At 36.3% G+C, this 20,835-nt stretch overlaps 1 protein-coding gene across 2 annotated transcripts; it reads left to right on the top strand.

Annotated features, from left to right (window-relative positions):
* Positions 1-4,312: 4,312 nt before the first annotated feature.
* On the top strand, positions 4,313-18,644 carry LOC114185647 (transcription factor GTE8). 2 transcript variants are annotated; one of them, XM_028073507.1, is made up of 11 exons: positions 4,313-4,508; positions 4,967-6,283; positions 6,413-6,461; positions 6,548-6,679; positions 16,477-16,547; positions 16,691-16,763; positions 17,199-17,279; positions 17,360-17,475; positions 17,567-17,633; positions 17,729-17,859; positions 17,946-18,644. In XM_028073507.1, exons 2-11 carry the CDS (start codon positions 5,039-5,041, stop codon positions 18,216-18,218), a joined length of 2,238 nt encoding a protein of 745 aa, XP_027929308.1. In that variant the 5' UTR covers positions 4,313-4,508; positions 4,967-5,038; the 3' UTR covers positions 18,219-18,644. The 2 variants fall into 2 exon arrangements, with proteins under 2 accessions (XP_027929308.1, XP_027929306.1); XM_028073505.1 differs by having other exon boundaries at positions 4,313-4,694.
* The last annotated feature ends 2,191 nt before the right edge of the window (positions 18,645-20,835 follow it).

Below are 20,835 nucleotides of genomic sequence, written 5' to 3'. Positions count from 1 at the left end.
TTTTTATGTAATTATTTTAATTTAATAAAATTAAAAATTAAAAAAAATAGTCAAATAAAAAAATATAAATTTAAAATAAAATCACTTAAAATCTAAAAGTGACAAAGTAATTATTTAAATTTATAAAAAGAGTTAATTAAAGAGTAAAAATTGAAACCAAACATATACACCAAATATATATTTATACTGGTATATAAAGGTAGAGTCATCTTTTCGGTGTCTACATTTACTTTCTAATTTTCTAAATAGTTTTCTTTTAAATTAAAATAAGTATTTTATCAACATTATTTTAAGTATTGTAAATTCAATACTTTTTTTCAATTTGACATTTTTTTTTAAATTTAACCATTCCTTTAATTAAAAGAAGGTTAAAACACTCCGATGGTCTTCGTTTTTATTCGTAAATTGGGTCATAAAATTTTAAATTGTCTCAATTGGATCCTCTCTTAAAAATGTGTTGCAATTTGGTTCTTTCCATTAGTGTAAATTAATTGATGTGCCACGTGTCGACTCATGTTTTTTTTTTTAAATGTAATGTGTCAAATTAGGGTTCTGCTACGTGACAGAGGTAGTGTGATGTGAGTGACAGTGCCACATGTTATTATTGATGTGAAAAATCTTAATTTAGTCTTTGTATTTTTTTATTTTATCTCAATTTCGTCTTAATTTTTTTTAATGCGAGCAATCTCATTCCTTACACGTTGAGACCAAATTTAAAAATTTAACTTTTATATGAATGTTACAATGAACTATCATTGTAATGTTTATCTAAAAGTTAATTTTGGTTTCAATTTGGTTAGGGATGAAATTACTCCAGTTAAAAAATATTGAGACAAAAAAATAAGCAGATAGACTTAATTGAAAATTTTCACATCAACAATGACACGTCACACTATCACTGTCACGTCACATTGCCTTTGCCATGTGACAAAACCCTAGTTTGACACGTGACATATTTTTTAAATTAAGAAAAGTTAAAAAAAGAAGAAGAAAACCACGAACCAACACATAACACATAAATTAATCTCGTTAATACATACAAACAGAAATGACCAAATTATAACACATTTTCAAAAATGAAGACCCGAACACAATTAAGATTTCTGAACAAAAACAAGAACCACCCTAAGATTTTAACCTTAAAAAATTAATGCAAAATAAATAAAAATTATTTATATTTAATTTTATAATTATAATAATAACAATAAAAATTTTATATTTTTATTATCATAAAAAATAACACACAAACAAACATAGATATTGTAACGTCCCATTTAAATAATAACATAATTAAAAACATTACGATGAATAATATAAGAGCAAAGTCATGGAATATAAACACTACTCCTTACAGTTATCCAGAACAAACTAGGAAAAGAAACTAAGACACGCCACGATACCAGTAACCATACGAGTCCGAAGTTTAACAGTGTTCAAAATAAATGCTCCAAGAGCATGAAAATACATGGGCTATAACCCTAAAAGAAAACTCTGAAAAAGCGGGATCTGACCCATGACGAACTAAGCAGCGGAACGCCCCATTTAAATAATAACATAATTAAATGAAACATTACGATGAATAATATAAGGGCAAAGTCCTGGAATATAAGCACTACTCCTTACAGTCATCTAGAACAAACTACGAAAAGAAACTAAGGCACACCACGATCCCAATAACCATACGAGTCCGAAGTTTAACAGTGTTCAAAATAAATGTTCCAAGAGCAGGAAAACACATGGGCTACAGCCCTAAAAGAAAACTTTGAAAAAATGGGATCTGACCCATGACGAACTAAGTAGCGAAACCTCCGTCACCCTGATGACCACGGGAACTTCTCGCATTTGCTCACATCAATAAATTGATGATCATCGCAAAAGGAGAAAAAACCACACATAGACATACAAACAAGCAGAAAGGGTAAGCTAGAGTAGAAAAACGATTTATCATGCTATTTCATACAATTTTATAGACAAAGATACATACAACAACCAAGCATGTGTAGACTCACAAACAAAACACTACGACTCACGACACGATTATCCGGATACATATAATTAGTCGGATTCACCGGATGCTTGCACTTGTGGTGGCCTCTACTGCTTTGTAGAGCCAATTGCCAATGGATTTCACCCTACCACTCACAAGGTTAGCCTTCAAACATCTAAGGCCATTATCTTGTCAAAGACTAGGGCCTCCTGCTACTCTCACCACTTGAGTCAATACGCTCTACGTGAGACTAACTGACTCTTTAGAGAGTCATGATGCAGTCCTTACTTGAATCCTTACTAAATTATATAATGAGGCACCACCACGAACTTTGTGGAATTACGTCCTAAGCATGAGGCTTCACCATGAACTCCCACTAACAGGGGTCATAGAATTACGTTCTGACCATGAGGCACCACTACGAAACCATCGTGGAATTACGTCCTGACCAATGAGGCACCACCATGAGATCTCACCTAGAGATTCATGGAATTACGCCCTGACCATGAGGCACCACCACGAAACCTTCATGGAATTACACCTGACCATACCAAAATCGTGTCTCACCAACCAACGCAATGTTATCATGCATATCAATCTCATGCCAACATTTATAACCAACCATCCATTCATGTCCTATACCAAAGTCATGCCAAACTTATCAATTCCAGCCCATAAACCATTCAATACATGCAAGATCACCCATTTCATGCTTTAACATACTTATTCAACCAAACGTGTGGTAAACATCCAAGAACAAAGAAGAAAACAGAACAAGAGCATATTCTCGCCCAGTTCTCGCTTAGGCTGAAAGGCCTCGCTCAGGCGAGATGGTTCTCTCACTCAAGAGAGCTCCTTTCGCCTAGGCGAGAGCTCGAAAAGTGGAATAGTGGTGTTGTCGCGTTCTCTCGCTTAGGCGAGACCTCCTCGCCTGAGCGAGATGGCTTCTCGCTCAAGACTGGAGCTCGTCGTCTGAGCGACAGCTCACGCAACACCTGGGAGGGTTTTCTGATACTCTCGCTTAGGCGAGCTCCACTCGCTTGGGCAAGATTATCAGATTTCATCCACTGTTCACGCAGGCCAACATACATATCCATCGAGAACAATGCACAATACATATTCATATCATGTTAAACATCATTTAATCACCACATGCACGAAATAGAGTTGAAAAACCAGCAATGTACATTAAAACTCGAAACCCTAGCTTCCCTTACTTGAAAAAAGGCTAGTCAAAGACTTGCACACCCAAACAACTAAGTATAGTAGCTCTAGGAACAAATTAATGAGGTGGGTAGAAAAAAGTTGAGCTAACTTGACGAGATCCAAGGGCTAAACCCTAGCAGAGAGAGTTGCTGCAGCTCTAAGAGAGGGAGGAGAAGGGTTTTCTAAAAAGTGGCAAAAAAATGTGAGTGTTAGTTGGTTTAAGGACTTTGAGGCACCTTATGAGCCACCCATAGACCCAACAGATTGGGACAACCCCTTTAAAGTGGGTCTTACATATATAATTTCTATACATAAATAAATATTTATTTTATGTAACGGTTAATTTTTTTTATAAAAAATATTAAATTAATTATTATGTCTCTGTGCTATTTAACTTTAAATTAAACTTCTAAAAATGTAATTGCGTGATGTTTTAAATTTTATGAAATCTTTAATTTTTTAATACTATTTCAATAACCATCTAATTAACTTCTACAAAATTTTGACAAGATCACCAAATCAATGATAATTTGTGTAGTTCATATACAGCCAAAATCTTACAAACAACTCTCAAACCTATTTATTAATTAATTAATGTAACTTCAAAATAAATAATTTATAAATGTAGATGTATTATTACAATTATAATCGATTAGTAAAAATACACGCAGCTACGTGTATAATTTTTTTTCTTACTATAATAACAAAATATTAAAATAAGAATTATTATTAAAATTATAAAATGTAGTTCTAAAAAATAATTATAAAAATAAATTAGTTTTATTATTTTTATAATTTTATCACATATTCATAAACTAAAATAATAAAATAAAGTTAATTAAGTTTAGAATATAATATATATATATATATATATATATATATATATATATATATGCATATAAAAGAAAATAAAAAAAGTATAAAAGGCAAAATTTATAATAGATAGTGTATAAAAAGAATTTTATTCATTAATTGGACGCATTAATTATTATAAAATAGTCTCATATCAAATCTCAATCACAAGTCTTAACCTGGGACACATCGTATCCGTTAACTGTACATGAATCCTACGGCTAAGACGCTTCATCAAGATATGCAAATTGCAGTGCAAGGGATTGACGAAAGAGAGGGGCGGCATTGTTATTTTACTATTTAAAGGAGACGAGAGCTGAACTCAGAACAATCAAGAAACTGCTGTTCGCCTCACTCTCGTCTCCCTTAGCCAATAGTCTTTCTCTCATCATCTCTTCCTCCTTCCTCCTGCAACGACGTCGTCCTCTTCTTCTCTGCTCATCCACCGTGCTTCTTGCTTCAGGTGAAACGCGTTCAACTGTTGTCGTTTTACTCAGCTAGGGTTCACTCCACGTCGATCTCTCACCCTAGCTCGTTTAGTGCGCCTCCTCCAGTTTGAATTGCCACTCTTTCGAAGCTAGGGTTCCTCTGAATATTAGGAACTACTTCGAGTTTCGTTCAGCAAGCTGCTGCTTTCAGTTAGTGGCTGGTAATTTGATTTGGGGTTTGAGCCCATTTGAAATTAGCCTCTGTGGTGGAAGCTTTGTAACTACCTTCTTGTTACATGCTACTGTTGTTATTGTTATGGTTTTAATGGTTAGAGTTAATAAGATGGTGCTTTTAATTTCTCTTACTGATTGAGTTTGTTTCGCTAGTTTTCGGTTCCCTTATCCTTTTGTACTATTAGGGTTTCAAGTAGTGAAGATTACCGTGTTGGATTTTAGTTTGTTTTGATAATTACTACTGTGTGATTTTCAACAGTACTCGTGAACTGCACTGGACTGTTAGGTTTGGTTGAGGAACTGAGGATTTTGGTTAGTTGAATAATTGAACATGATGATGGCGAAGGGTAGGCTAGCTGGGGGTTATTTTGGAAATGGACTAGATACTGCCGGTGAATCTGAGGGGTCTGGTAGTTCTGGACGGATAGACACTGAAATTACAGTTTCTGAGAATTCGAGTATCCCTGCGAGGAAATGCATCAGTTTGAATTCGAGTCGCCGTGATGCGTTTGGTGGCCCCATGCAAATTGTTCCCTTGTCCAATATGTCGCATTCTCAGAGGAAAGATCTAGTGCAAAGGTTGAGGTCTGAGCTTGAGCAGATTCGGATGCTTCAGAAGAAAATTGAAGTGAAGAGGGCGAATGGTGTTGCCATGTCCTCCTCTAGTGATATTCTTAGCTGTAGTAATGGAAATAATGGGCATGGAGTGGAAAGGGATAAAAAGCCATCAATGTCTAGTTCTGTAGCGGGGAATAAGATGAAACCGTCAGCTAATAAGAACCAGAAGCCCCGTGGATGGAACCGTGGTTCTTCTGGGAAGTTTGAGTCTGCGGTGCGAACTGCTTCACCAACCACTGCGTATGCTATGCTGATGAAAGATTGTGAGGTGCTGTTGAAAAGGTTGATGACTCACCAGTATGGTTGGGTTTTCAACACCCCTGTGGATGTTGTAAAGTTGAACCTTCCGGATTATTTCAGTATTATTAAGCGTCCAATGGATTTGGGAACAGTAAAAAGTAAGATAGGGGCAGGAGCATATGCTGGTCCACTGGAATTTGCTGATGATGTGAGGCTTACATTTTCAAATGCAATGACGTACAATCCACCCGGGAATGATGTTCATCTCATGGCTGATACTCTCAGTAAATTTTTTGAGTTGAGATGGAAAACAATTGAGAAGAAACTGCCAAGAAATGATGTTCTGCCATTACCTGCAAAGCCAGACAATAGTGAAGGTGTGAAAACTAAAAAACCAGCGCCTCCTTCAAAGAAGAGGAAAATTGCCTCTTTGCCCCCTCAACCTGAAATTATGCCACCTGCAAAGAAGGTCATGTCAGATCAAGAGAAGCATGATCTAGGTCGAGAATTGGAGTCTCTACTGGGAGAAATGCCTATGCATATAATTGATTTCTTAAAAGAGCATAGTTCAAATGGTAGAGAATGTGGAGAGGATGAGATTGAGATTGATATTGATGATCTCAGTGATGATACCCTGTTCACATTAAGGAAGCTTTTGGATGACTTTTTACAAGAGAATGAAAAGAACAAAGCAAAAGTTGAAGCTTGTGAAATAGAGGTACATGCTTTCTACCTGATCCTTTAATAAATTTTAGCTAGTATCATGTGTGTGAGTTATGCACATCTCCATGATGAGATTCCAGTCTTACACCTGATTTGACTTCTGGACATCTGTTTTCTGTTGCAGGTGCTGAATGATTCTGGTCCAAGCAATTCCTCACTACAACCATTTAAAGGTGGAGTCTGTGTGGCGTGCACAAGAGTCTGAACATATGCTGTATTTGCTTTTGCATTTAAACTTAATTTCGTTCTACTGGTATAGGTAATGAACCAGCTGATGAAGAAGTGGATATTGGTGGAAATGAGCCCCCTGTGTCTAGTTATCCTCATGTGGAGATTGTGAAGGATACAACTTATCGAATGAACAAATCCCTAAGCCCAGGCAGCTTCAATGGTAAGTAAGACTAAATTTCCCTACGATGATCTTGAATAATTTGTGTTTTCGATTCCTTTTTCTGTGAATATTGTTATTACAGGAATAAGATAGATCTAGTAGATGATATGGATTTTATTATTTAATTAAGTTTTCACCCTAAATCTTGCTTTGAATTTCCCGAAAGGGTTTTAAACCACTTGAGAAAAATAAAGAGAGAAAGCATATTTTAGAGAGCTTTTCTAAGTCTCTCTTAGGTTCTCATATTTATATAGGAACGGTAGAGTAATATGAGATAATAGGGAAGAGAGAAAAGAGTAGAAAACAAGTAAAGACACTTCAAGGACCCTAGGTACAAGTAGGTACAACTCAAACAACTTTTAATAAGCCTATTTTAAGCCCCTATTCTAAGCCTATTCTAACACTCTCCTTCAAGTTGTCCCATACAAATTGTATGTACCAAACTTGAAACAAATAAATAAATTTGAAGCTATCATAAGGATTTTGTTAATTCATCTGCAAGTTGATAATTTGATTTGTATAGCTCAGTACAAATTTTCTAGGACAACTTTTCTCGAAAAAAATGATGGTCAATCTCTCTGTGTTTGTGTTTGGTTCTCTTATGGAATTGAAGATTGGAAGTAATGTGGAGAGCTGCTTGATTATCACAATATGTTTTCTTTTGTTCTATGTCACAATTTTACTACTTGGTGGAATTGTTCTACCATCACAAGTTAGCAATTGAGAGACACCATTGCACCTATATTCAACTTTAGTTGCAACTACCTTTTTTTTTCTTGTTTTCTCGGAAATAATATTTCCTCCAATGAAAAACACAATATCGTGTAGTAGAGCATCCGTCCATAGGAGATACTACCCAATCAACATCACAATACCTAGAGACGTGGATATTTCCTTTATTTTCATATAACACACCTTTTCGTGGAGTTTGTTTGAGGTATCTTATAATACAAATGACAACATTCCAATAATCTATACAAGGAGTTTGCATGAATTGAATAACAACACCAACCACAAAAGATAGATCAAGTATAATATGTGTAAGATAAATAAGTTTTCCAACAAGCTTTCTATTTCTATCTAGGTTAGAGAAAGATTTACTTGTTTAGCCATTAATTTTGATTTAGATCCATAAGACTATCCACTTATCTATAATCAATCATACTTGTTCTTTTAGGATATCTAAAGCATATTTCCTTGGAGAAATTACAATACTCCTTTTGATTAGGCTATTTCAATGTCCAAAAAATGTGACATCCAAGATCCTTGGTCTAAAAAGATAGTACTAGTATTTCTTTAGTTGAGAGATTCAAGCAACATCATTCTTTGTAATGGATATATTGTAATGAATATATCATCAACATACACTACTAAGTAAACACACAAGGGGTTTCATTGATTTAGTTCAAAGATTTGACAATGTGACTAAATTTTCCCACCAAAGACGTGGAGATTGCTTGAAACCATAGATAGTAGTATTATCAATATTTGATAACAGAATATATTAGCGACCCCAAAAATCTTTTATGAAAATATATAGGAAGCCATAACAGTTTATGGCAGAACTGTCGTGAACAAAATAATACAATACAATATATACATATTGATAATTGACAAAGATACAAATATAATTGTAATGCAAAAATAAGGAATGACAACACTACTTAATAGTAGTATCATGTCTAGAAATTCAAATAACAATGAAGTCAAACTAAAACACCACAAATTTCAAGTGAAAATTATTGAGTGAGAAAGAATAAATTCTTTCAAGGGAGGGTGTGTGGCCCTAGATAAAACAAAATTGACAGGAAAAAAAGATGACTTGTAGTGGAACGAACAACAACACAAAGACTTGACAATGGTGGGACATAGTTATAGGACACGACAAAGTTGAATGGTGTTATTATGTTCAAGAGTACTTTAAAAGTCATGGCTTTTTAAATAGAAGACATAAGAGATAAAAGACAAATATAGAGGAGACAACTTGTGATAGCTGGGAAATTTTTAAATAAGTTGTAGGTTAGAAGTAGATAGATTGCCTTTTTGGAAAGTAATGAGCCAACTCGATCCATCATTATTATGGGTTGTGGTATTGAGTGATGGTTGAGAAGGACTTGATGAAGATGACTTACCTTAGAGCATTAGACTCGCGTGGTGGGTACTAAGAAGTGGTGATGATGGTTTGGTTGGATTTTGGATGGGATTTAGGTGGGCAGGAGGACCTTTAGGTAGGACCTATATGGGAGGGAAGAAAGGAGTTTAGGACAAACATACAATAGTATCTCTTGGTTTTGTAGGAGAGTAACATTGATACCCTTTTTGAATGGGGAGAATATCCCTAGAAGACACTTGATGGCTTTGGCTGGGAGCTTATCCAAACCTAGAGACATATTATGAACAAAACATATACAACTAAAAGCATGTGGAAAAATATGAAAGAGGGTTCATTTGGAAATAAAATGGAACTAGGAACTTTATTGTCAAGAGAAGAAGAATTATATAGATAAGAAAGCTAGTAGTGAGGATGGCATCGCCCCAATGATGGCAAGTATATTGACATCAAACAATAAGGTATGAACATTCTCAACCATGTGTCTACTATACCATTTTGTTGAGGTGTGTGAAGACAACTAAATTGATGTAAAATGCGATGTAAGCTTAAAAGAGCAAAGGAAGGATTCATGTCAACAAGACCCAAATAAACTAGTTCTATATTAGTATAAACCTTTGGATTTATGTCTTTCGTTGATCACTTGAACTGTACCACATTCTTGTGTAATTAAAGAATTGGCATAAAAGGTTACTTAACAATTTAATGACTTAGCTTGACTTCAGGAAATTAGATTGAAGGACATGGTAGAACAAGGAGAGCATATTTCAAGTTTAAGGAAGGATCATGACAAGTTCCATTAGAAAATAAACATCCAATAATATGATAGGTTTAGTGGCAAGGTGTACACTAGGAGAAATAAAGCAGAGAGGCAGTTATAACCTCCTGCAGTTATAACCTCCTGCAGACAGACTAAAATAAATAGTCTGTGTTTTAGGATTGGTGGGCAGTTTTTGGAATTGTCTTGGAGTGTGGCAGATTAGGAGAGAAGAGGGTCCTCTCGAAAGACCTTTAAAGTTGTAAACGTTTGTTGTTACTGTTCTTATTCAAGTGAAGGAATAATAGCCATAATAAGATCATACAGGGATTGTGCATATCTAGAGATGTCAAAATGGGTTTCAACCCGTGAGCCAACCCGGCTCACCACGGGTTCGAACCGGGTTGGGTTGAGAAAAATTCAACTTTTTCAAAAGTGGGTTGAACTCAACCCGGCTCACTTAACCCACGGGTTAAACGGGTTCGAGCCGGGTTGAAGGTGGGTTGGCCCACTTAACCCACCAACATTTTTTTACAATTTTTTTTTTATTTTTTTTAAATTTTCTTTTAATTTTTTTAATTATTTACTACTCCAATTATATTTGTTCACAATTTCATATTTTTAAATGCTAGAATGTTGCTTAATTATATTTGAATTATTTGAATGTTTAATTAATTTGATTGTCAAGTTATATATGTTGATACTTTAATCTTTAACTATAATCTTTATAGTAAATTACTCAAGTAACCGTCTTATAAACAATTTTTTCTAAATTAGCATGAAAAAAATGTATAGTTTTTTTTATTTATATTTTGTTGAATAGCATGACAGAAAATTTGTAATATTAGTCATGCTTTCTTAGACTAATGGATACTTTCTTGGAAATAATTCTTCATATATTGGTGGTGAGCGTGATCAAAATATTGGTTCTTAATTTTACTATGATTGTCATCTCATGGGTTACTTAAAAATTTATTTAAATATTTGAATAATAAAAAAAATAAATAAATAATTTTTTTAGGTGGGTTGGTGAGCCAACCCACTTAACCCACCAACCCGTGGTGGGTTGAGCCGGGTTACAAAATTTCTGGCTCACCAGAAAGTGAGCCGGGTTGGGTTCACTCATTTTGAACCCGGCTCGTGGTGAGTCAACCCGTGTGAGCCGGGTTGGCTCACTTTGACATGTCTATGCATATCTGTCTTAGTCTGGACCTATCAATTGGTATCAAGAGCGGCGATCTTGGTTCTGTGGAGCAGGACGGACAGGGTATGGTGAATACCCGTATGGAGTTAAGAATTGATGGGCTGGAACGGATGATTCAAGATTTGGTTCAAGATCAGGGCAAGAATGAAAATGAACAACATGAGCGGTTTCAAAGACTGGAAGACATGATCAAGGGGCTTACGGTAGTGGTGGAAAAGCTTTCAGTCAAGGACAAAACTTGTGATGACAATTCTGTGGTCAATGAAGGAAAAACAGGGGATGATGAGGACGTGATAGGGCACTCTGGGTTCTCCTCCACATGGAGAAAACTGGATATTCCAGTATTTGCTGGAGAAGAGGCTTATGGGTGGATTAATAGGTTGGAAAGGTATTTCAAATTAAAAGAAGTCAGTGATGAGGAAAAAATGAGGGCTGTTATAATTGCTTTAGAAGGAAAAACATTGAATTTGTTCCAATGGTGGGAAACATGCAACCCCAATCCAAAGTGGGATGCATTCAAGGTAGCTGTGGTGTGTAGATTCCAACCGAATATGTTAAAAAACCCTTTTGAAATTCTGATTGGGTTGAGACAAACAAGTGGTGTGGAGGATTACATTGAGAAATTTGAACAATATGCCGGTTTCTTGAAGGGAATTAACCAAGATTACTTGGTTGGTATTTTCTTGAATGGATTAAAGGAAGAGGTCAAGGCAGAGGTAAAACTGTATGAACCTGCAAATCTGGCCGAGTTAATGATGAAGGCCCAAATGGTGGAAGAAAAGATAAGGGTGACAGCAAAAACAATACCACCAGTAGTTAACAAAACCAACAACACTTACAAACCTTTCTCGGTAACCAGAAGTTATTCCAAGGAAGGAGGAAATTCAGTAGTTCTGGATGGCTCTAATAAAGGAAGAGGGGAGGGCAGTGAAGTTGCAAGTACAGGTTGCAGTACCTCGGGAATGCAGCGGCCAAGAGGGGCTCCTTTTCGAAAATTAACCCAAGAAGAGTTGCAAGATAAGATCAAAAAAGGGTTATGTTTTAGTTGCGATGAAAAATTCGGCCCCAACCACATGTGTAGAAATAAACAATTACACATGTTGCTTATGTCGGAAGAGGAATTATCAGGATTGGATGCCTTGCCAGACAAGAATTCCAATCAGGCGCAAGAATTGGAGGACGGAAGCCAGACCTTGCAATTATCAATGTGTACCATGGCTGGCCTTACTACTAAGAAGTCTTGGAAACTGGGGGGATCAATTGGGAAAGAGGACGTGGTGGTTTTATTAGACTGTGGTACTTCCCATAATTTCATTTCACATGAATTGATATCTAAATGTGGATTACAACAGGAGCAGACTCGGCCTTACGTGGTCTAGGTGGGAGATGGGCACAAGGTACAGTGCCAAGGGAAGTGTACAGGGTTCATTTTGGATTTACAGGGCCTGAAAATTCAACAAGATTTTTTTGTTTTCACAGTAGGTGGTGCTGATCTGGTTTTAGGACTGGAATGGTTAGCATCTCTTGGCGAGGTGCGAGTTGATTTCAGGAATTTGAGGTTGACAATTGGTAAGGGTGAGAAGGAGAAACTTCTGGTGGGTGATCCCACACTGTCTAAATCAAAATCTTCCTTCAAATCCATGTTGCATGATTTGAAAAATGAAGAAGCATGTTATTTCATTACATGGGACCAGGATCAAGAGGCATCAGGCATCAAGGTTCCTACAGAAATAGTGGAAATATTGAAAGGGAATGAAGAAGTTTTCCATGATCCAGTTGGCCTACCTCCTAGCCGCACCTATGATCATGCCATCCATATTCAAGAAGGTTGTTCTATTCCGAACCTCAGGCCCTACAAGTACTCGCACCACCAAAAGAATGAGATCGAAAGACTGGTGCAAGAGATGTTGCAAGCTGGAATCATCAGGCCCAATATCAGTCCTTATTCAAGCCCAATCATATTGGTCAAAAAGAAAGATGGAGGGTGGAGGTTTTGTGTGGACTATAGGGCTCTCAATAAAATCACTATTCCAAACAAATTCCCTATTCTTGTTATAGAAGAATTGCTAGATGAATTGGCTGGGGCAACTACTTTCTCCAAATTGGATTTAAAATCCGGATATCATTAGATTCTCATGCGAAAAGGTGACATTGAGAAGACGACCTTTTGCACTCATGATGGCCATTATGAGTTTCTAGTCATGCCCTTTGGGCTAACTAACGCTCCAGCCACCTGTCCTTGATGAACCATATCCTTAAACCATTTTTAAGGAAGTTTGTGCTCGTCTTCTTTGATGACATTTTGATATACAACCCTACTATGGACAAGCATGTGGAACATTTACAGGAAATCCTACAAGTATTGCAGCAGCATAAATTGAAACTCAACCAAAAGAAGTGCAGTTTTGGACAACAGAGTTTGGAATATCTAGGCCATATCATTTCCAAGGAAGGTGTGGCTGCAGATCCAAAGAAGGTTGAAGCTATGTGCAAGGGTATGGTAAGATTGCCAAACCTCTTACACAATTATTGACTAAGGAGGGATTTCTATGGTCTGCAACAGCTCAACAGGCCTTTAACAGTCTTAAAGGTGCGGTTTCACAATTGCTCGTATTGGCAGTACCGGATTTTTCTAAATCCTTCACCTTGGAGACAGATGCCTCTAGCAAAGGTTTGGGGGCTGTGTTGTTACAGGAGGGTAGACCCCTTGCTTTTTGGAGTTAAGCTTTGTCAAACAGGGGTCAACGGAAGTGTGTATGAAAGGGAGTTGATGGCAATAGTTCAAGCAGTCCAAAAATGGAAACACTACCCAATGGGTAGCCATTTTATTATCATTACAGACCAAAAAAGTTTAAAGTTTCTCACTGAGCAGAGGTTATTGACAGAAGAACAGTTTAAATGGGCTTCCAAACTCATTGGGTATGATTTCGAAATTCGTTTCTGACCAGGCAAAGAAAATCAAGTGGCTGATGCATTATACAGAAGAGAATATTTTAGGGCTGTGTCTATGTTCCAAACTAATGAATGGGAGACTTGGGAGAAAGAAATTCAGCAGGACGTTAAGTTGATTTCTTTAATCCAAGAATTGTTAGTGAATTCTAAAGCTCGGGAAGGTTATGAGTTAAGGAAAGGGAGATTATTCTATCAGGGGAAATTGGTGCTACCTAAGAAGTATTCTCGCATACCTTCCCTCATTAAGGAGCTGCATGAATCTCCTTTAGGGGGCCACAGCGGGTACTTTCGCACTTTTAAGAGGATAGCAGATGTAGTCTATTGGGAAGGGATGAGAAGAGACATCAAGGAGTTTGTAATGCAATGTGAGATATGTCAAGGCAACAAAACAGAAACATTAGCGCCTGCTGGACTTTTACAGCCATTACCAATTCCCACCCAAGTTTGGTCTGACATCTCAATGGACTTTATTGGAGGGTTGCCCAAAGTCCAGCGCAAAGACACTATTCTGGTGGTGGTGGACATATTCACCAAATATGCTCATTTCTTTGCCTTGGCTCACCCTTTCACAGCAGTTGAGGTAGCTTAATTATTCATTAACGAAGTTGTCAAACTACATGGATTTCCTTCCACCATAGTTTCTGATTGAGACAAATTATTCTTGAGTAATTTCTGGCGAGAATTGTTTAGACACGCAGGCACCAAACTTAAATACAATACAACTTACCATCCCCAATCCAATGGCCAAACAGAGGTTGTTAATCGCTGTTTAGAGACCTACCTTCGTTGTATGACAGGTTCTCAACCACGGAAGTGGCCACAATGGTTGCCATGGGCTGAATTTTGGTTTAATACAAATTACAGTGCCTCTACAAAAATGTCTCCTTTCAAAGCTCTGTATGGACGAGACCCTCCGTTACTTTTAAAGGGCACCACCATTCCATCTAAAATCGAAAGTGTTAATCAACTCCAACAGGAACGTGATGACCTATTACAGGAGTTAAAAAGGAACCTATGCAAAGCTCAAGAGCAAAATCGGGTGCAGGCTAACAAACATAGACGTGATGTGGAGTATCAAATAGGTGATTGGGTTTATCTTAAACTGCAGCCTTATAGATTGAAATCTTTAGCACGCAGACCAAATGAAAAGCTCAGTCCTAGGTTCTACGGACCTTTCCAAATTGTCGAACGCATGGGGACGGTTGCATACAAGCTCGCTCTACCTGATCACAACAGAATCCACCCAGTTTTTCATGTATCCTTGCTCAAACGCGCAGTCCAACCGGACACTCCTGTCCAAGCATTACCCACGACGCTTACAGAAGAGTTGATATTAGAAGTTTACCCTGCAACACTGTTGGATACACGAATTAATAGCCAGGGCGACATGGAAGTTTTAATCCAATGGAAGCATCTTCCAAACAGTGAAAATAGTTGGGAAACAGCAACAACCATCATCAAGGAGTTCCCTGAATTTCACCTTGAGGACAAGGTAAATCTTCATGGAGGGGGTATTGATAGGTTTAGTGGCAAGGTCTACACTAGGAGAAATAAAGCAGAGAGGCAGTTATAACCTCCTGCAGTTATAACCTCCTGCAGACAGACTAAAATAAATAGTCTGTGTTTTAGGATTGGTGGGTAGTTTTTGGAATTGTCTTGGAGTGTGGGAGATTAGGAGAGAAGAGGGTCCTCTCGAAAGACCTTTAAAGTTGTAAACGTTTGTTGTTACTGTTCTTATTCAAGTGAAGGAATAATAGCCATAATAAGATTATACAGGGATTGTGCATATCTGTCTTAGTCTGGACCTATCATAATATTTCAAAATAGACACTTGCTTGGATCACCCTAAAAGTCCCTAGATTTCTTGTCAAAACTGAAACTAAATCACATCCCTAAGAAATCATTTAATCAATATGTTGGACACCCCATATTATCCAGACAAACTACCAAATCGCCAAATAGTATGAAATTGGGGTGAAAACTCTCTTACAAACTGTTTTTTCTTTTTATAGTTGAGTTAGGTCTGAAATAACGTTCTTAAATCGAATTAGAGTGTATCCTAGATCCATTAATGGGGGCCACCCACCATGTTATCTATATGTACATAGCCCAATAGTGTTTGATACGAGGGGCATTTTGGAAAAAATCCCAGTTTCACATTGGCTGGAGATGGAGCCTGAAAAAGTATTAGTGGGGATAATTCATACCTTATAAACTCGTTTTGTGGTGCTGATTTAGGCCTAAATGTACATTTTAAGATGATATCAGAGCTAATTCTAGTGATTTTTATTGGGTTTATCATTTCACCCATCGTAGGACCATAATCTAGAAATATCTAGTCACACTCAAAATGCCAAGTTCTTGACATGAGAAGATGTGTTGAAGATCTCACACTCACATCACCTACAAATATGGACCAACTTAATTTGGAAACTAAGTGCAAACCTTATCTTATAAGTTGATTTTGTGAGTTCAGACGTTCTTAACCCATATTTTTAAAACACATAACAATAGGTTACTCATCCCAAAGTTTCTTGACTGATCACATCCCCATAAAATGCTTACCATGGAAATTTAGAAGAGAGGTTGTTATACTCAATGTTAACTAAGTTGTTCTTGATGGAGATATCTCATTTGCAGAGCATTTTTGTTTTTTGTTTTAAACAAGGATATGCTTCTCACTCTAGGATATGCTTCTCTTGATGGAGATATCTAATGTGCTTGTTTTCAGTTTTTGATGTTTAATTTATGTTAATATAATGTGTGCATTGCAGATACAGACTCTGACAGTTCTTCTGACAGTGAATCTGATGACCAAAAGTCAAGTCCAGCAAATGCAGCAAAGGTCTAGTTTGATTATTAAATGAAAGAATTTATTTTATTTGTTTATCTCTGTTTTTATTGTTTTATTGCTACTTGTTAGCAAACATCTTGTGTATGGTTTTTATTTATACATGGAATAATTATTCATTTTAAGCTGTTCTGCAGGCACCAGAAAATCTGGGGTCAGAAGCTCAGTTGTCTGAAAAGACAAGGGCTGCTGCTACTCTTGAAAGAAATCGTGAGTAATTGTGTTTATCATTTTTTGCAATTTTGATATAGCATGAACTACAATATGAAGAAGAGGGTCTATCTGCAAATGAAACTTGGTTCTTACCTCATTGTTTGTCTCGTGTTTGTGTTGTATGGTTTGCTTATTCCACAATATTGTAGTAATATTCTACAACTGAAACTTTTGTAGTCAGTGTCATACATACTGTACGGCCTAGTAAAATGTCCTTGTTACTTTATATAGTAATTGTTATGATTTATGGTCTTATTTTCATGCACCAATCATTTGATGTGAAACCATCTATGTTCCTATTGATACATGTCAGACTTGGACCAGGGACTTGGTTTCCTTGAATTGTGTTAGATTCCTTTAATATTATTATTGATAAATTTTTGTCCATATTACTGTACTGACTTGGACTCTGACCTTTTATTTCTAACACAGAATCTGTCAGTGGGCTAGATCAGCTTGAGGATAATTCTCAGTTTAAGCCAAGTTCTTTTGATTCTGATTGCCATCAAGATGGTATGAGTGTGTAGATTATTAAAGATATTGTTTTATTGTTATGGAGGATAGTTACACTAATAATCTTGTCGTTGTTATAGGGGACAGTGCTCCAACTGAGAGACAGGTCTCCCCTGATAAACTTTACCGAGCTGCTGTAATGAAGAACCGATTTCTTGATACCATCTTAAAAGCTCGAGAAAAGACACTGACACAAGTAAGATAAATCACATCGTTGAGGTCCAAGCATCTTAGTCTTCCTTTTGATCATTGCTGAATTTGTATATGGTTTGCTTTAATTGGGTCAGGGTGAAAAGGGAGACCCTGAGAAATTGCGGCAGGAAAGGGAGAAACTTGAGATGGAGCAAAGAAAAGGTGATTTGGGTGTCATGCTTGTGTGAAGAAGATTTACGTGCCTAAACTGGTTGTTTAATAACTAACCCTCTCTGATCAAACTCATTATCGAGCAGAAAAGGCTAGGCTGCAAGCAGAAGCAAAGGCGGCCGAAGATGCTAGAAAGCAAGCAGAAGCAGAAGCGGCTGCAGAAGCCAGACGAAAAAGGGAGCTTGAGAGAGAAGCTGCTCGACAAGCACTGCTCCAGGTAAATAGCATAGTCTCTCACCAAAGTCATGTGTTTCTGCTTGTTTTGTCTTGATTTTATGGGAGCATGTACGGACATCTGCGCAGATGGAAAAGACTGTTGAAATCAATGAGAATTCTCGGCTTCTCGAAGATTTGGAAATGCTTAGAGCTGTACCCGCTGAGCAATTGCCGAGTTCAGTAGATGAAACGAGTCCTGATCACTCTCAGGATGGTCTGGGTAGTTTCAAGTTTGGGAGTAGTAATCCCTTGGAACAACTAGGATTATACATCAAAGCTGACGATGAAGATGACGAAGGTGAGCCACCAAGTGTTCCAAATCCTGTACATCATGATGTAGAAGAGGGAGAGATTGATTAAAAGTTGTGCACATATCCTAATGAAGTTAAAGATTGATCCGAAAATAGTTCCCAAATTATTTAAGTTCTCTTAAGCATTTATATCATAAGTGGGACAGCATATTTTCTTATGGAAGCATTGTGCTTCTAGAAGGGGCAAATATGAATTCAGTTTTGGGCTGTGATGGCAGTAGAGGAACAGTTTGAGCCGAAACTAAGCTATGTTTGCAATGAAAATAGAAGTAATATTGGCTGATGGCTAGAGGCTAGAGGCTAGAGCATGCCGTCCTTTGGTATAGTAGGTTATGTTGTACAGAAGGTAGGTCTTCGAATCTGTGAACATACATTGTTGTAGCTCCATCTTTTTAGTACTTCCTGCTTGTATTTGCATCTGGCTATTCCTTTATTACATTAGTTTTGGTTAAAATTTTAAAGGCAGTTTCATCTTCACAACATCATTAATGTTTTGTTTATTATCGGGGAAACGTTTTTGTGTATAATTGCAAAGCTATCTTATTGTTTCCTGTTTATCTGATTTATATAAAAGAATGTGAAAGCAAAAATCTCATTTTCAGCAAGTCCTCTTATATCAAGGATGGGGACAGTTAAAAAGATCAGCTAAATTTGAAATTGTCAATAACCAATCCAATTATCTTCAACAAATTTTACAAAATAAATGGTGGCTTTATTTTTCATTTGTGATGTTCTGCTAGCATCCTATGGCCGGAACGCTTTAAATCACTTCGAGAAAGATTTTTACGAAAGACTCATTTTTTCCGAAGACAATCATTCTCAAATTATTTTCCCGGAAGCCGTGGAGGAGGTTAAGAAGAAAATTGATGGGATGCAGGAAGTAACATCCGCATCCTATTAAGTTTTACTCGGTCCAACTATAATCTAAAAATTATATTTTTGACTTATGAATTATATTATTATTAGAAAAAATAAAAAATAAGATTATTTTATATGGAGACAGGAGGAAACTTCCACAGTTTTGATTATTTTGGAATTTCACTTTTGATTGACTTCTCACATCCCTCAAATGTAGTATTGTCGGCATAATAATCAATCGTTCAAAACCGCTATTATGTCACGTTCTTTAATCTCTAATAAAATTCTTGTTGTATTTCCCGGAAAGCCCTTTTATTTCTTAAAGGCTGCCCCAAACTATTGGGTCTAAGGAATGGTCCAAAGGGGCAACAGACCCTAAGTCTGTTCTAATGCTTTCATCCTCTTTCACTCTACAGAAACAGTTCCTCTATTCTTTCTTTATTGACTCAAGTAAGTTAACCTCCTGACTGTTTCCTTCTATTCTATTCCTACTGTCTTGGTCTCGATCGGAGTCCCTTGCTAATAAATCAGTTTCCTCCTCTGTTTCGCGTATCTACAGTTCACTGAGCTGATCTCGGAGCTGCTGTGCTTGCTAGTTGTTGGTTTAGGAGTCTTGCGCTAGCTTATTTCTAGGTAAGGGAAGCTAGAACCCTTTTGTTTGGTGCGATGGCTATTGTCTTGCTTGTGTTTCTTGATTTTCAAGCTTCTATGTTGCTATGGATGTATGGTATGGTTGGCATTATTGCTTGGGTGTGAAAATATGTCTGTGGCAGGGAGGAACAGTGGCGAGGTCTGATACACTCGCCCAAGCGAGCCTGTCTTGCCTAGGTGAGACTAGGGATGGCAACGGGGCGGGGACGGGTTTCGCTATCCCATACCCATCCCTGCATAAAAAATTCATCTCCATCCCCATACCCAAACCCAACGGGTATCAAACTTTTTTCCCATCCCCATCCCTACCGGGTAACGGGTATAATCTCGTACCCATACCCGTACCCGTGTTCTAACTACTTCAATATTAATTTTTATAAAAGAAAAAAAATTACCGTAAAGAAAACATAATATTATGAAATATTCAATATTAGGAGAATTTTCTTCGATGCCAAATACCTTAAAATAAATTATAATTGTTTATATTTTATATTAGAATACCAAATAAAATTTCATGTAAACCAAAACATTTATTAAATTTGCAAACTACAACATTGATGAACTTAGTTGATAAAATTAAAAAATATTTCAAAAAAATATAAAAGGAAAATAAATATTCAAATTAAAATATATTTTAAATGTTTGTTTACTTCAATTTTTTAAATTCTAATGAATCTCTTTTTTATACACTAATAAAAGTTATAATATATCACTTGATCAAAATGACACAAAGAACAAATAATAAACATAATAATAAAAGGAAAATAAATATTCAAATTAAAATATATTTTAAATGTTTGTTTACTTCAATTTTTTAAATTATAATGAATCTCTTTTTTATACACTAATAAAAGTTATAATACATCACTTGATCAAAATGACACAAAGAACAAATAATAAACATAATAATAAAAATTTGACATAGATTTTGTATTTTTTGAACTTCAATATATGTTGGATAGTGACAAAAAAATATTCATAGCAATTACATTAAATTTTTATATTGTAGTAAATAAAAGTTATTTATACAATTAAAGTGAAAAAAATTACAGTATGATTAATAGTGAGTTATAAAATAACAAATAATTAGATAGAATATATCGAAATATTATTCTACATGATGAAAATAAACAATAAATAAAAATATTAAAAAACTA

The sequence above is a fragment of the Vigna unguiculata genome, chromosome 5, assembly GCF_004118075.2.
Source record: "Vigna unguiculata cultivar IT97K-499-35 chromosome 5, ASM411807v1, whole genome shotgun sequence".
Taxonomy (NCBI): Eukaryota; Viridiplantae; Streptophyta; class Magnoliopsida; order Fabales; family Fabaceae; genus Vigna; species Vigna unguiculata.
This window is presented reverse-complemented; position numbering and strand designations above follow the sequence as displayed.

Bases quoted from the DNA above. Each gene is read 5' to 3' on its own strand.
- LOC114185647 (XM_028073507.1), top strand. From the start codon at position 5,039: ATGATGATGGCGAAGGGTAGGCTAGCTGGGGGTTATTTTGGAAATGGA. The intron at 6,284-6,412 runs GTACATGCTTTC...TTTCTGTTGCAG, and splicing joins TTGAAGCTTGTGAAATAGAG to GTGCTGAATGATTCTGGTCC. The intron at 16,548-16,690 runs GTCTAGTTTGAT...GCTGTTCTGCAG, and splicing joins GTCCAGCAAATGCAGCAAAG to GCACCAGAAAATCTGGGGTC.